The sequence below is a fragment of the Cajanus cajan genome, chromosome 4, assembly GCF_000230855.2.
Source record: "Cajanus cajan strain Asha chromosome 4, NIPB_CcT2T_4, whole genome shotgun sequence".
In the NCBI taxonomy this organism is placed as follows: domain Eukaryota; kingdom Viridiplantae; phylum Streptophyta; class Magnoliopsida; order Fabales; family Fabaceae; genus Cajanus; species Cajanus cajan.
The window spans coordinates 71,438,107-71,454,534 of NC_138520.1; the positions used below are offsets into that span (position 1 = coordinate 71,438,107).

At 32.5% G+C, this 16,428-nt stretch overlaps 1 protein-coding gene across 1 annotated transcript; it reads right to left on the minus strand.

Annotated features, from left to right (window-relative positions):
• Positions 1-623: 623 nt before the first annotated feature.
• Positions 624-4,538, minus strand: LOC109802372 (Ribosomal L5P family protein). Its single transcript, XM_020363712.3, has 3 exons — positions 4,068-4,538; positions 2,844-3,044; positions 624-1,182 (listed from the first exon to the last, which is right to left on the minus strand). Exons 1-3 carry the CDS (start codon positions 4,341-4,343, stop codon positions 838-840), a joined length of 822 nt encoding a protein of 273 aa, XP_020219301.2. The 5' UTR covers positions 4,344-4,538; the 3' UTR covers positions 624-837.
• Positions 4,539-16,428: the final 11,890 nt, after the last annotated feature.

Consider the following 16,428-nt stretch of genomic DNA (forward strand, 5'->3'; position numbering starts at 1 on the left):
GATATTACCTGCATTCTTATTTATAAGATCCAATTTAAAAATAATTATTTATTTCTTTATATAAAATTTAATTTATATTGTGACATCTAATAATAATTTTTAGACTAAAATATTCTTAAATAAAGAATGTTCTCTTAATTTGATAAATTGCATTAATTATAAACCTTTTAAAAATATGCATTCTAATTAGTTGAAAGAAATACGAATATCAATTTAAAGAGAGAAATAATATAGAATCTACACTCTAATTAATTAGAAGATATATAATTATTAATTAAAAAAAATATTATATGAATAAGATAAATTTATTATTATCAATTAAATTAAATATTTTTTTTTTAATTTTGTTAATTAGATAACTGAGTCTTATGTATAGGAACATAGGTAATAATTATTAATTAATTGATAATTTTGGAGTATGTTCTTTCCTTATTAAATAGTGTGTATTTAAGAATGTTGACTTTGATATTTGAATTCAGATTCGAGTGGAATTTTGCAAATTGTAGACTAATGAATAGAAATAATTCAAGTGTTTGGAATCCCCAATCCGTGTCACCTTGACCTTGGAACTTTTCAAAAAGAGAACCAAACACGCCACTAAAACAATTGTCTACTGAACCAAATAACAAGCAAACAAATGGAAATCAATTAGCAACCAGGATCTGCAAGACCACAAACAACAAAACCTTTTAATGACATAGTTCATGGCATGGCATATCCATGCCTCTTACAAAAAAGAATCAATAATATTACATCTGAATGAAACAAGGTATACAAACACAGTCTCTTCTGGTCCCGACCTCACTTCCTTCATCCTATAATTTTGCATCAAAACTGTCACTTCCTTCCTCTTCCCTTTGATTTTGAATCAAAATGATGAGACTTGAGCTTCTTTTTGCGACCAGCGGCAGCAGCAGGACCACCTCCCTCTCTGAAGGGCATGCCCATGAGAGCCAATAATCTCTGCGCTTCTTGATCCGTATTAGCCGTCGTCGCAATGCAGATGTCCATTCCCCTAGGCTTACCAATAACATCGGCTCTGATCTCAGGGAACACACCCTGGTCCTTGATGCCAATGCTGTAATTCCCATGCCCATCAAAGCTGTTGGGGTTCAGACCTTGGAAATCTCTTGTCCTAGGAAGTCCTAAGTTGATGACTCGGTCCAGGAATGAGTACATTATCTGCCAAAAACCAAACAATAGTTATCAGATTTCAGCTATATGAAAACACATGAGGTTTTGGTTTAACATTTGTGGTTTTAACACCACCGGTACTGGATCGAATACATCAATTTAGAGTATTAAAATTAGAATTTGGTACTCAATGGTGAACTGTAATGTACCTACAATTTTTAAATAAAGAAGTTCAAACAGACATCAAAATCACATATCATCAAGTCCTTTGACATCACAGAAACTACATAAATAGTCTCATTCAGTAAATTCCTGGTGAGAGCACTCTTTATCAAATTAACATTGAAAATTCAACACAATAATTAGCATACCCTATCCAAAAGAAAACAATTTTGAACACCTTAAAACACAGACAGAACATAAGAAGAAAACCAAAATTTACTTCCATTTTTGGATTCTGAACTCTGAAGTACCAAGTTCATTTGTTTTTATTACCATATTATCTGTATGAAGTATCCACCGTGAAAGCAGTGACTCAGGATACAAGAGAGTAATGTTACGTTACCTTCTGTTCTAATTGGTGGAGAATAATGTTTTGTAAGTAAACATTTTCTGTTACAAGTCAATGATCAATTGTGATGGAGATAATATATCCTGTCAACAGAGAATAATGCCAATATGCAACATGAAGCATACATTCCAAACCTAAATCACAACTATGTTGTAGGTTACTTTTTAATCACAGTATGGAATCCTCACATTTTCCAAATATTTTTAACTTCTCAACTTCTAAAGTTTGCCACGAATCCATTACCAAAGTTCCGAACTGATACTAACTTACCAGATCAAACGAATATGCCTTGGTAAACAAATAAAATCCTTTCATAATCATATAAATCCTATTCGAACTATATTCCATTACTCATATTTCATTATATTCCATTATAAAACAGTAGCAAGTAGCAACATATTTCGGAGTAGACTCCCAGCAATGCATCAGCACAAGTCAAAGTTCCTTAAACCAAGACGTTTAATCATACCAACAAGACAACCACACTATCAGGAAAATAATAAAACTATGTAACAGCACTGTAGCAGCTCACTATCAGAAGCCAGTAACATCATGATACTGACATTGTTCTAAATATCTACAATAGGAAAACATCTAGAGTCATGATAAAAAAAAAAACATAAACAACAACAGTTTCTCCCACTAGGTGATATGGACTACATGAATCACACAACATCAAGCAGTTTTGTTAAAGACCAAAGTTTTGGAGATGCTATTTACCATAAGATCCCTCTTGACTACTTCCAAAGTTTCAGAAAAAGAATAAACAACGATAGTACATCATCACATGCCAATCAAGTTGTTAGGATATAGAATAAAGGGAATTAGAATAGTTATTAGTTAGAAAGATATCATGGGCTAGGCCCATCACATCTATAAATAGGAGGTTACTTGGTAGAGGGGAGGATTGAGGTTTGTTCACATTTGTAAATTGAGCATTAGCTCTTTGTGAAAGGAGAAATCCTTTGTGAAGGGGAAACCCTTGGAGGAGATATTTCTCTCCTATTTATAGATGTGATGGGCCTAGCCCATGATATCTTTCTAACTAATAACTATTCTAATTCCCTTTATTCTATATCCTAACACAAGTCAACCATATTCATTATGAAATATCAATTGAATACTTCTAAGTGCTCACATTTCCTCTTAATGTCACAGCAATCCCAAGCGGTTGACCTTCCCTGATCTTAAAGGTGGCTAGAGAAGCCCTGGCCCGAGTCTTAATAGGTCTCTGCCCTGTGATCAGTGCTAGATCATTTATTGCTGCATCCAAACCCTTTGAATTCTGTGCAGCATCTCCAATACCACAGTTAACCACAATTTTCTCAATTTTAGGCACCTGAAACGAAGGAAGATAAGACCCAGCATTGCAAAAATTGAAGGAAAACCAAATGATCATGCCTCCATTTCATCTCCCACACTATATGACATCAGAACTTACGGTAAGTTCGGAAGACAAGAAAGAAAAAGTGGATAATAATGTGTTTTCTTTAGTCTGGTAAGAGTGAATCATGAACGTGTTTTTAACCAGTGAAACAAATATACTCTTATAGAAATAAAATTTCAATTTTTCTTTATTTTCATTTTCTCTTAAATTCAAATTTCAATTTTTTTCCACTCGAGTCTCTTTCGTGGGTTAAGAATTTGACTCAATCTTACAAAATCAACTTGTAAAGTGAAAAATACTCCTGACTTATATACACCATTATAGCCTAATTCCGAGATAATGTGGGGTCTCCAACACAACCTCTGTTATACCAAGGTCTGGAAATCTTGAGTGTAAATTTTGCAGTAATCAACATTTGCGGGCAGTCCCACAAAGGTCCGTGATAAGGCCAACAACACTAGTTAGGATATAAGATATGCTCTGATACTATCTAAAAAAAGTAGATTAAGAGTTTAATTCAACCTTGTTAAACCAACTTGTAAGATAAGGATAAAGGATAGCTCCTCATTTATTTAAACTATTATGACTTTATACCTAGAAGATGTCAACTTTGCAAACACAATATTAGTCCCTCTCCCCCCTGATCAAACCCAAAAATAACTGAATTTCACTGTGAAACCCCATGAAACCAAATCAACCTACCTTCTCAATTTCCCCACCTGTAATAACAAAGTTGAAAAAACCATCAACCCAAACATATAAAAAAATTATAAAAAAAGAAAAATCCACGGTAAAACCCCAAAAATTCAAAGCACCTTAACACGCCCCCATCACATTCCGCCCACTACATGACACCAAACCCTTAGAGCCCCCACCAACAAAAAACTAAAAAAGATTCAAACTTCCACTGCCAAAAACAATCTTAACAAACACCCATTACACAAAACTGGAAAAAATAACAAATTCTCGCAAAACCTGGTGCTTGTTAGTGTAAGAGAACTCTTCCATGAGCAGGGGAACAATTTTCTCAATGTAAGCAGTTTTGAGCCTATTGGCGTTCTCTGCCTCAGACTTCTCCACCAACACAACCCCAGAAGCAGTGGCCTTCACTGACACCACTGCACTCCCATGCCTATTTCCACGAAGGAACAGTGAAGAAGAAGAAGAAGAAGAAGAAGGGATTGGAAAGGCGCGAAATTGAGCGAAAAATGAAGACCCAGATGAGTGTAGAAGCGAAGGAGCGGTGGCCATGGTGGTTGCTCGGTGCTCTCACACTCTGAGCTGATATGGATAGATAGCGTTGGAAGGAGTTTAGAATGCGGTTTAGAAAAGTGCCCCTAAAGTCGAATTTTATTTACGAAGCTTAACAATGTGGTACAAGAATAAATATTAGCCGATTAAAGGGTATAGAAGATGCTATCATGTTTAGCTCTGTAAGTGTAAGGTGAGGGACAAAAATACAAAAAGCCTGAAGAATGGATAAGGGATGGAAAATGAAACTGTGAATGCCGTTTTACCATTTTTTAGAAGAAATGGAGGTAGATAATATGAATAAATAAAAAAAATTATGTTTCAACATCTAAACAGTATCAAATAAATTCGTCTTCGAAAACATTATATTGTTTTTTTTTCATTCGTGAGAATCGAATTATTACAAACAAATCAGGTTATGAGCTTAACCTTCCTTCATACATTATATTGTTTTGGTTATGTAAGTTTTTTCTATTCATATTTTATAATTTTGACGTCACATCAGCCTTTATGTATTTGTTTGTATGATATTTGTATTTATATTATCTTTTTCTATGTTATTGATTTTGTTACAAGACCTAAATGTTTTACTTAAAAAATAGTGCAAAATGTGTAATAGTGTGTTTATTCAATGTTTCATGTTGATTTTTAATATTTTGGTTGTTATTTTTTAAGTTGACAATTACAACTTTTTCATTATAAACGTGATTTTTTTATTCTCATTCAGTTTTTGAATATTTTGATTTGTATAAACACAAATTCAAAGAAAATAAGTATCAATAGGTATTAATTGTGGTTATTAATTGTGGTTATCATGAATTTATGATTAGTATAAACCAGATATTATGTGTATATATATATTTTCTTTAAAATAAAATAAAAGATAAAATTATTTAAAATTGAGTGATAGTGATCGATAATTAATTAGAAAGTAAGTTTTAAGGTAATTATAGAGGTATAGTGGTAAAATAAAATGTACACCAAACTTACCGCATATCTCCTATTGTAAATAGCAAACTCGTTCCGTTTTTTAAGGAATAAGGCTCGATGGGAATTGCACATGGACCTCTTCATGAAGGTCATTATGTAAAAAAAAATGTTATCAATATTGTTCTTACCGGAAATCTGCTGTAGAGCTGATCTGTCAGGTAAGATCGGTGAGCCTCCTTCACTGGTACGTTGATGCTTCAAGATGGGAGTGGTACCTGCAAAAGAGACTCCGATGCTAAAGTTAGTGTTTGTGGGAGTATGAATCTTGTATAAGTAATGCACGTACCTTAGTGTGAATTAGGGTTGCTTTGGGTCTTGGGCCTGAGATAAGATATGATAAGATTAGGTAGTGGATCTCGTCTGAAGCGAGATCCCTCGAGATCAGTTATGATCTACTTAAATGCCGAGTTGACGTCGCGTAGCGCGTGCCCGACCTCATCTTGTGTTGTGATGCCGAGCTCGGAGCTCGGCTTCGCAGTAAGGACAGTACACTAGCCCCCCGAGCTCCGAAGACCGTAGGTCGAGGAGTTAAGACCGAGCTCGCTGGGGGGAAGTGACCTTTCGCGTACTTCTTCCTGTTGAGATGCCATGTGTCGTAACTGTTCATTTTCCGAAAACGTGCAAGCGGCGTGGTAACAAGATTGTATTTTTATCTGTTTGATGATGTGGCCTCTTTGGGTCGATGTGGTATTCCGATGTCCATGTTTCATGGCCGAGCTGAGGAACTCGGCAATGATGAGTTTACTGCTTGGTCAGGCTGGTAAACCTTTGATTGAGTCAATAGATTGGTGAGGGACAAGTCGACAACTTGGCTGGCCAGTACACTTGCCCCCCGAGCACCGAGTGATGTAAGAGCGAAGGGGCTTCTGAGGAGCTCCCAAATTTGTTGTTTGAAGGTTCGAGCTCGACCTTGGCATATCAAGGTTCGAACTCGACCTTGGTTAAGAAAATGTAGTCTCAAGGTTTGGACTCGACCTTGGCATATCAAGGTTCGAACTCGACCTTGGTTAAGAAAATGTGATCTCAAGGTTCGAACTCGACCTTGGTTAAGAAAATATGATCTCAAGGTTGTGATCTCAAAGTTCGAACTTGACCTTGGTTAAGAAAATATGATCTCAAGGTTCGGACTCGACCTTGGCATATCAAGGTTCGAACTCGACCTTGGTTAAGAAAATATGATCTCAAGGTTCGGACTCGACCTTGGCAAGTCGTCATGGTTAATGTGCCAATACCGAAAATGTATGGGAATGGAGTTGCTTTGTTGCTTTATTTCTAAGGTGTGCCTCGTTAAAACCTTCCTTGGCCAAAAACCCTTTTCTTTAGTGGGAAAAAAAGGTCGAGGAGGAAAAAGAGTACATCACCTGAATTTACAAGTTAAGAGAAATAAAATTTGAGGTGGGTGGAATTCCAGATTCCAAATTTTCCTTTGGAGGGGTCTGTTCTTGCTTCTCCTCGTAATCGCTAAACAAGGTCGCCAACTTTAAATGTTCGTGGCCTGACCTTGGTCTTGCTTTCCTTGTGGTTTGTCGCGAATTGCCTTGCAGAACTCGGCATGCTCCTCCATCTGGATGTAGCCGGTAGCACGAGCACGAAGCTCATCCATGTCTCGAGGGGCTTCTCGGCACAGGCTGTCGACGAACGGTCCCGGCTTGAGTGTCATGAGCATGGCGTGTAAGGCGACCTCGGGATTCAAGTTGTGAATCTTCACAGAGATGCCAGCAAAACGTTCCATGAACGCCCGTAGTGGTTATTCGTCGCCCTGTCTGAGGCTGGCCAGAGCAGCCGACGTTACGAGGTGAGGTCGACTCGTTGCATACTGCGCCGTGAATCGTCTGACCAGAGTGTCGAAGCTGTCAATTGACTCGGCAGGTAGCTGGGTATACCAGTTGAGTGCGGCCCCTTTGAGCGAGGTCAGAAAAACCCTACACAAGATAGCATCATTGTTAGTGTAGAGGTTTACCTGGGTTGCATACAGGTCAACGTGCTCATCAGGGTCCGTCGTGCCATCATAGCGATCGAGGTGGAGAGGCTTCCACCCTTGAGGGAGTGGTGTCTCCATGATGCCGTCCACAAAGGGATGACGGCGAAAGGTTGCTTGACCCCCTGTGACATGAGTCGGGGCTTTGCTGACTTCATGGACCGATTTGTTCGTCGGAACATGAGACCGATGCGTGGCAGGTCGTGGAGTCAATGCCCTAGTCGCAGTTCGGGGCTGAGAGACCGAGTGCCCTTCTTCCTCGTGGAGGTTGCTCGCCTAAGGAGGATGATCAGAGGGGCGTCGAGGGAGCTGGGCGCGAATCCGCTCGTTTTCAGCGCGTAGCGCCGCTAGATCTGCTTCATTGGCGGTCCGCATCGCAACTAGGTCAGTTTCGTGCTGGGCACGCATGTTTCGCAGATCGGCGTCGTGTTGTTGCCGCATCTGTTCGACCTGGTCGATCAGTCTCCTCAATGTGGCTTCGTTGTCCATGGTAGTTGAGTGGTTTGCGTCGTCTGTTGCGCGTCTGTTATGGCTTCTGGTGAATACCATAAGCGTGGCCGATAAGAGCTGTCTTGATCGGCCCCACGGTGGGCATCAAATGTTCTTACCGGAAATCTGCTGTAGAGCTGATCCGCCAGGTAAGATCGGTGAGCCTCCTTCACTGGTACGTTGATGCTCCAAGATGGGGGTGGTACTTGCAAAAGAGACTCTGATGCTAAAGTTAGTGTTTGTGAGAGTATGAATCTCGTATAAGTAATGCACGTACCTTAGTGTGAATTAGGGTTGCTTTGGGCATTGGGCCTGAGATAAGATATGATAAGATTAGGTAGTGGATCTCGTCTGAAGCGAGATCCCTCGAGATCAGTTATGATCTGCTTAAATGTCGAGCTGACGTCGCGTAGCGCGTGCCCGACCTCATCTTGTGCTGTGATGCCGAGCTCGGAGCTCGGCTTCGCGGTACGGACAATACAAATATTTATTTATTTAACGTGTCAATTATTCATAACAACAATAAATGGATAGTGATTATTTTAACAAGAAGAAAAAATGTATCCACATAATTAAGTCTATCTAACTTTGTGTAACCTTTAGTCACCAAATGAGCTTTATAATGTTCAATAGTACCATGTGCATGATACTTTATTTTATACACCCTACAACATCTAATGGCAATCTTGTGATGAAAAAGATTGGTCAAAACTCATGTATGAATCGTTTCTAATGCAATAATCTCCTTTTGCATGGCTTTAAGCCAATAATCATGTTTAGAAGCCTCAACATAGGATTTAGGTTTTGTGATGGATGTGATAGACAAGACAAAGCTACAGTTGGATGAGGAGAGTTTATCACATGAAATAACTAAAAATAAAGGATAACAAGTACTTAAAGAATGAGTAGTGTCAACCAATGTGAAAATAGTATGAAAATCATTATAATGAGTGAGTTTTTGCCATTTGTGTTTAGGGCAACATGAATAAAACATGAGATAGGTATAAGTGTTGAATTGTAGGATGTGATGGTTGATCACACACCTCTAGTATAAGTTGAGAAGAATTATCCTCAAATGATAAAATCATTGATGTGATGGAGGAAAAAACTTAATCCTTTGCAAATTGGAAATTCAAGTATGGAAAATAATCTTCATAAAAAATCACATCACGAGAAATCTTTATGGCTCAAGAAATCTTTATGGCTTAAGAATGGAGATTGAAAGTGACACACTTTTAGTTTTAAGCTTAAAGCTAAGAAAAATGCAAAGGACACTATGAGGATTAAGTTTATTTTTATAGGCAATTAAAGTACCTATGTAACATGGACAACTAAACACTTAAAGAAAGAAGAAAGGAGTTGGCAAACAATTGAGATGTGCAACATGTGATATAAAAAATAACCAAAAAACGGAAGGCAAATGAGATTAAAAAAGTGATGCACGTGTAACATTTAAACGATGTTGATGTTTATTCAACAATGTCATTTTGTTGAGATGTCTCAACATAGGAAATCTGTTGATGCATTTTGATGCATAAAATTGACACATGATAAATTATGCATCGTTATCACTATGGATGATTTAAACCTTTGTATCAAAATGTTTTTTTAACATAAGTGACAAAATCTTTTAAATAGTTTTGTATTTCTATCTTATAACACATGAGAATAACCTAAACAAATTGAGTGTGATCATTCAATATTGTTAAAAAATATTTATGTTCATACATAAAAAGTGTGACACACAATCTAGACATGTCAACTATAATAAAACAAATGATTGAATAGCATAAGAATCTTTGTGTGTAAAAAGCAGCTTTATTTGTTTGGCATGGTGACAAACATCACATACAAAATATACATCACTAAAAATAGAATGAAACATAATTTCACAATATGTAATTTATCATGGGAGAAGTATTCTACACAAAAGTGTCACAAATCTATTAGCATTTTATTACAAAAAAAATGACATAACATTATGGTTGGCTTTGGTTGAATTATTACCATGAACATAAGTCACCACTAATTTGTACAATCCATCGATCATATGAATTGTACCAATCATCTTCAAGTTGTTTGTGTTTGGAAAAAATTATTTATTTGAAGAAAAAGTCAACTTGCAATTCAAAGATGAAATGAGATTATAAATGGAAATGAGATTAAAAGTAAAATTGGGCAAATAAATAACATCGACTAAATACAATGATTCAAAAAAAATATTGTTATTAAGTGTGTTGCTAATACTTGTTGACTTATAAGTTGTTTAACTAAGGAAAAAAATGTTTTTATTTAGTGTCAAATTTTAATGAAGAATATATATCATCAGTTGCACTTGAATCTAATATTCAATATGTATAAGATTTTTTTTTATTAATGGTGCATGTATGAGGAAGAATATTACCTATACTATAAGTATTATGATTTTAAAAATGAAAGATATTAATTTGGTTAACATGATTTATAGTAAATGTTAAAGCTCCAAGATTTGATTGTTGGATTAAAGCTAACAAGGCTTGATATTATTGTGGTGTAAAATAAATATCACAAGTTTTTATTTTTTTGATCATTATTATTTGTTGTGACATGTCTATCGCATGTCTCACTACTACTAATTATGATGTATTGATTATTATTAAACTCATGTCAAGGAGAAAAATCATGTTTATAATGTCACATCAACATTGTGACCATTTTCCCCACAATGAGTACAAACTTTAGTACTTTAACCACACATTCCTTTCCTCAACTAGCTCCATAAAAAGGACAAATGTGCTTACAATAACACACATCAATAGTTTGTTATATTTTATTGCACTAATTACATGTTTGGTTTAGGTTTGAACTTGCAACATTCATAACAATATCTTTAGTCTCAACTTTAATATCCAATCACTTTACTATTAAAATTTTGATATTTATGTTGCATTGCATAGTAGAAAACTTTGGCTATTTGTAGCAAAGGATCCATCATCAAAACATTTTATCTAATATAACTATAGTGATTGTTCAATCCACACAAGAACTACATTACTTGGTCTTGTACTTTACTTTCCAAAATACAAGAGAGAGCATCATGTGAACTTTTATTTGCACAAGTACAAAGTATTTTATTATATAATTTTCAAGCCCATCCCAAATTGGTGCATATACTATTTTTTGTATATGTTTTTTTTTATACTCTTTATAGCAATATTTCATATTCCATGACATTCTTATACAATATTTCAAGTCATTAAGATCTAACTACAAGTCATATCAAGAATTTGAAGTAAAACCTTTTAGAGAGCTTTTCACAAGGGTGTAAACATAGTGAAAAAACAAGATGGTTAGATTTAAGGAGAGACATGTAAATTTAAGGGTGTAAATGAAATCTTTGAAACTCAATTCAACAAAATTGGTATTCTTCAAGCACTTTGAGAATATCAAGTGAGCTATAATTTAAACCTATACCACTGTAATTTCATCCTAAAGAGCATAACATTGAAATTGTCCATCTCACAATGCAATCCATTGTCAAAATTGTTAGATATACATGATTATTTGTATATCACATTTTTTCTCAATATGTTGGCATGAATTATTGTTAAACTCAAGCTAGATAGATAATTCTCCTTGTGTGAATATGAATGGAGAAAATAAATTTCACAAATATGAATTTTTCTTTCATAAACACTAAATACTACCATAGAACCTAATTGCTTTTAAATCTTGCCACATTATCAAAGCCTTAACTTTTATAAATTAACATTAAGTAAGAGTGAGCTGTTCCACCTATAAGTATAGTAACTATAAGGGAAATGACTTGTACCTACAAATGTTTTATTATTACAAACATAATGACTATGGGAAGAACTACGTACACTTATAAATATTTTGTGTAGGTAAAACTCAAATAGTTATATTTATAAATTTTGATTTTTGTAGTATGTCCTTAAATTAAGCATAGGAAGGTTCACCTTGAGTGTAAAGTCTTGGTTGATGTGTACCGAACTTAATAAATTCCTAATTTTGATAAATGATGTATGTATATTACTTGTTACATGAAACAGTGATAGTGAGTTAATGTATATTTGATAATACAATGAATACAATGAAATTGCAATGGTATATTGCCAATCATTTTGAATAAAGAATTGACCTTTGGAGGTGGACATATTTGTGTGACCATACATCATATTATGATAAAATAATATACATATTTTTTAAAATGCTTAAACATCTTGGTCGGTGGAGACCATAGAATGTTGTTAACCCTGACCTTGAGAGATATTGCATCTAGTGAAGAAACTCTAGTGGTCCATGTTAATCAAATGTGGTTCAGAATGTACTACTATAGTTGGATGATCTTGATTAGTCACATGGGAATATCATGCTAGTTAAGAGTGTTAATGTTAGTTATATCTCATGTACGATTTAAGGTTTAGACTTTACACCACATGCATGAGTTTGAAAAGATGGCTTATCTAAGAGAGAGTGTGAATTGGATATTAAAAAAACTCTTTTAGATTTATTTGGTTTAAAAAATTTTCTAAATCTTTCCAATGAAGTATATTGAAATATAGTTGTATATAGATATGATGTTGATATTATATTGTACATGCAATGTCATATTCAATTAATCCTATATGCAATATTTATTATTAATGTCATACAACATCAAGCATATAATTAAATTTGCAATAATTTAAAGGCAAGTGCAAGGATAGAAAAAAATGCACAACAAATTTATACTACTTTAGTCACATCTACTTGTGACTTACATCTAGATCCAATCAACCTGATTGAGATTTTTCATTATCATTAAATTCAAAAGGTTTACAACCACACAAACACATGCAATATATATCTACATATTTAAAGAAACCACTTCTTGCATTCCAAGAAGTTTCCTCTTGTAACACTCTACTATAAGACTTTTTTTCTTAGAAAACCTACTTAAGAAAATTAGTTACAAAGAGATTGAGGAACAAATTCACCTGATGTACAACACAATTCAGATAGGTGAATCAAACAATGTAACTTGACTTATATCTTCATGAAGATGATGATGAAAATGAATTCAATTTATTAATTTTTTCTCGAGGTTCCCACAAAGGGTTACCTCTTCTTTCATAGATACATGTTTTCTAGAGAGTTTTATCAAAAGTAATATCACAAAGATTCAACTTCTTTAAGTTCGAAAAGTGAAAAATGATATATAGAGTTTTCTGATAGAAGTGATCGATTATTTTCATGAATAATCCATTATTTTATTCTTCTCAGATCTAGAAACATACAAAAAATAACTAGATCATTTGTTTCTCAAAATAATCTATTATTCTAGAGAGTTACTTATGAAATAATTTATTTTTTCTCTAGTAATCGATTATTACAACAATGTTCCCGAGATTTTGAAAATTGAAAAAAATAATCGATTATTTTAAGTGATAATCAATTATTTTGAGTAAAAACTAAATTAACTAAAAAGCACATAATAAACATTCAACAAAGCATAAACACATAACAAGATACAATTGTACTTTAATCATTCAATAGGCTATTACATGTACTACATATTTGTAATCATCAAAACACTTGATATCTTCATCTTGAGATTGAGCTTGATTAATATATGAGATATAAGAATAAAAGAAAATACATTGCAGAATTTGCATGTGATAAAATTGGTGAATAATGTGTATGAATGTTTAATTGCTCGTGTGTGTATGCACTTGAGCATGTTGTGAGATATATCTCACTTTTTTTTCTTCTCTTGAGTGTCTTCTCTATAAATGTGTCATGTAGGTAATGTCTAACAAGGCTATGTTGATGATGATGTTACTTAGGAGACTTAGTCATCAATTATTTTTGTCATGTTTTCTCTGGGTTTTGAATGGTCTAGTAGGATGTAACGCTTGGGCTAAATGCTTGAGTATTTATTTATTTATTTATGTTTTTATGTCATGCAACTTTAGATTTTGAACTAAATTGTTAATGACTTCTTAAGTGTCAAAAATGTTATAATTTAACAAAATTTTATACTACTTTAAATTTAATGTGATGTAGTGTTCTTTGCTCACAATTGTTATTTGTTATTATGAAAATATCATTTCTACAAATTAATTTTCATAATGTTTGGTTAATAAATATATTCAAGATGGAGAGTGTCACAAGTTGTGTCTCTAACTTAACCTTGATTAAATTTTTTACATTAATACCTATCAAAATCTCAAGTTGTATTAAATAATCATAAAAAATAAAATTTGTTAATTTCTACTAGACATATAAAAATGGTATAAATGCAAGACTTCAAATTGAAACTAAATTTTAGAATTATAATTTTGTTGTTAAGAAATGTTGTTAATTGAAATCAATTCAAAATTTTAATCGTATGATATTCTAATATATAAAAAATTAACATTCTTTAACTATTATTTTTTATTTGAATACAAATATTTTAAGTCCACACTTATATTGGACATTGTTTACATTATTCAACTTTTATTGTTTTCTCTATTATTTTTTATCATTCACAATTAATAGTAATATTATTTTGTCGTTATTGTCATTATTATTATTATTATTATTATAGTCTTTATCTTCTCATTATGATCACTACTTATTACAATTTTTTTTATTAATGGGAAAATAGAAACAACAAAATAGAAGAAAAAACAAATTAATATCTCTTGAATACAAAGTTCCCATCATATGTCTCAACAACAGGGAAGGCAAATGAATAGGACAAGAAAATCACATGATTAAAGTGTGAGACAAGGTATTCCCAATCTTAATGATTTCATGTTTCAACAATGAATTCATCTTTCTTTTAACCACTTGTTGCAATTTATGAATTCATGTTTCAATTTAGGAGTGTTTTCACTAATGCATCATCATTGTTGTCTATTATTAATAATCATTTACTAACATTTAATATATATTTTTAATTATTATTGTCATTATTATTATTATTGTTATTATTATAGTTACTTTCCTCTCATTATTATGAATTATCATAATCATTAATTGTTACAATCATCATTTTCTCTTTCAACGAACCAAAACCATTACTCTTTCAACTGTTATTGTTGTTAATATAATTATTTGTTTTACTTAGATACAACCTTGTGTCCATAATAATTACTTTTATTTTTAGGTTATAAAAAATAAAATTCGACTTACAATTATAATTTCTGTCATTTTTTATATACCTCAAACATAAAAAATTATAATTTTAAACCATCTTTAACTTTGATAAAATTAAAACTAAAATTATTATTTAATTATAAATTTCCTTTAATGGTGCAAATAGATCTTAAGTAGCCTCTTTAAGTATGTTTTGCACTTTAACATTTTTTTTTGGATAAAAAATATAATTCTTTCGAGTCTATAGAGTAAGGTGGTATCTTAATATTTTTATTTTAGTTACAAATTTTTGTACTTAAATATTATCTGTCGTTGATGTAGGAATTATTTTGGCTAAAAACCTATTTTGGTCCCTTATAATAATTGTTTGCTTCAATTTAGTCCCACTTTTATTTTTGGTCTCAATTTGGTCCCTAATAAATTAATTGGTTTCAATGTCGGACTTCCGTCCAAATTATTTAAACGGAGTTAATTGTTGGCCACGTGGATACCACGTAGATGCATATGTGGATGCCACGTGGATGTCAAATTTCTTGGAAAACACCTAGAACTAGAACGGCCCGTTCTGAAACCAGAACGGGCCGTTTTGGGTGCACTATGTATTAATTTTGCATATGAAATGGACCGTTCTAGATGCAAAATTAACACACTGCAGTACATCAGAACGGAACGGTCCATTTCAAAAGTGAAAACAATAAAATATTCTATATTAATTTTATTAAAAAATATAATAATTTTGAAAAATATTTTTTTTATGGTAAAATTTTTAAAATTACTTATTTTTATAAAATACAATTGTCTTATACATAGAGTAATAACTTTTCCTTTTTCTCTTTCTGTCTGAAGAAATATTTAAGTGTCACTTTATAATTTTTTGCAACTTATTTAAAATTAAAGGAATAAAATGATAAAAATTAATAGAATAAACATAATAAAATTATTAATTTGTTTTCTTTTAGTGTCTTCTAAATTTTTACACTCATTTAAAACAAAAAAATATTTTATATGTTAATTTGAATTAATTTAACGAAGTATCATATGCTTTTTAATTTTTTTTAAATTTTTTTTATAAATTTGATCTATACATGAAAAACTTTTTAATTTAACAATTAAATTTTTAAAAATTTGATATAGAACATTAATTATTAAGTAGAATAAATCTATCAAGACTTACTCTTGAAGTAAGTAAATTTTTTCTTCATTAAAAATGAAGAATAATTTTACCACAAAATAAAAAACAACTAAACAATAAAATAAAATATATAAAAAATATTAATGTATTTATTATATTAGATATAACAACATAATTAAAATATAACTAATAATATATATTTTGTAAAATAATTAATATTTTATATATAAAAAAGAATGAAATTTTTTTTAGTGGGGGCAAGTACCCCCATTATGATTAACTTAGATCCGTCCTGCATGTGATTGTGTTGTGAAATGTTAGTCCTGTGTATCTTCTTCCTTTACTTCAGGTTCTATCTCTTCAAGAAC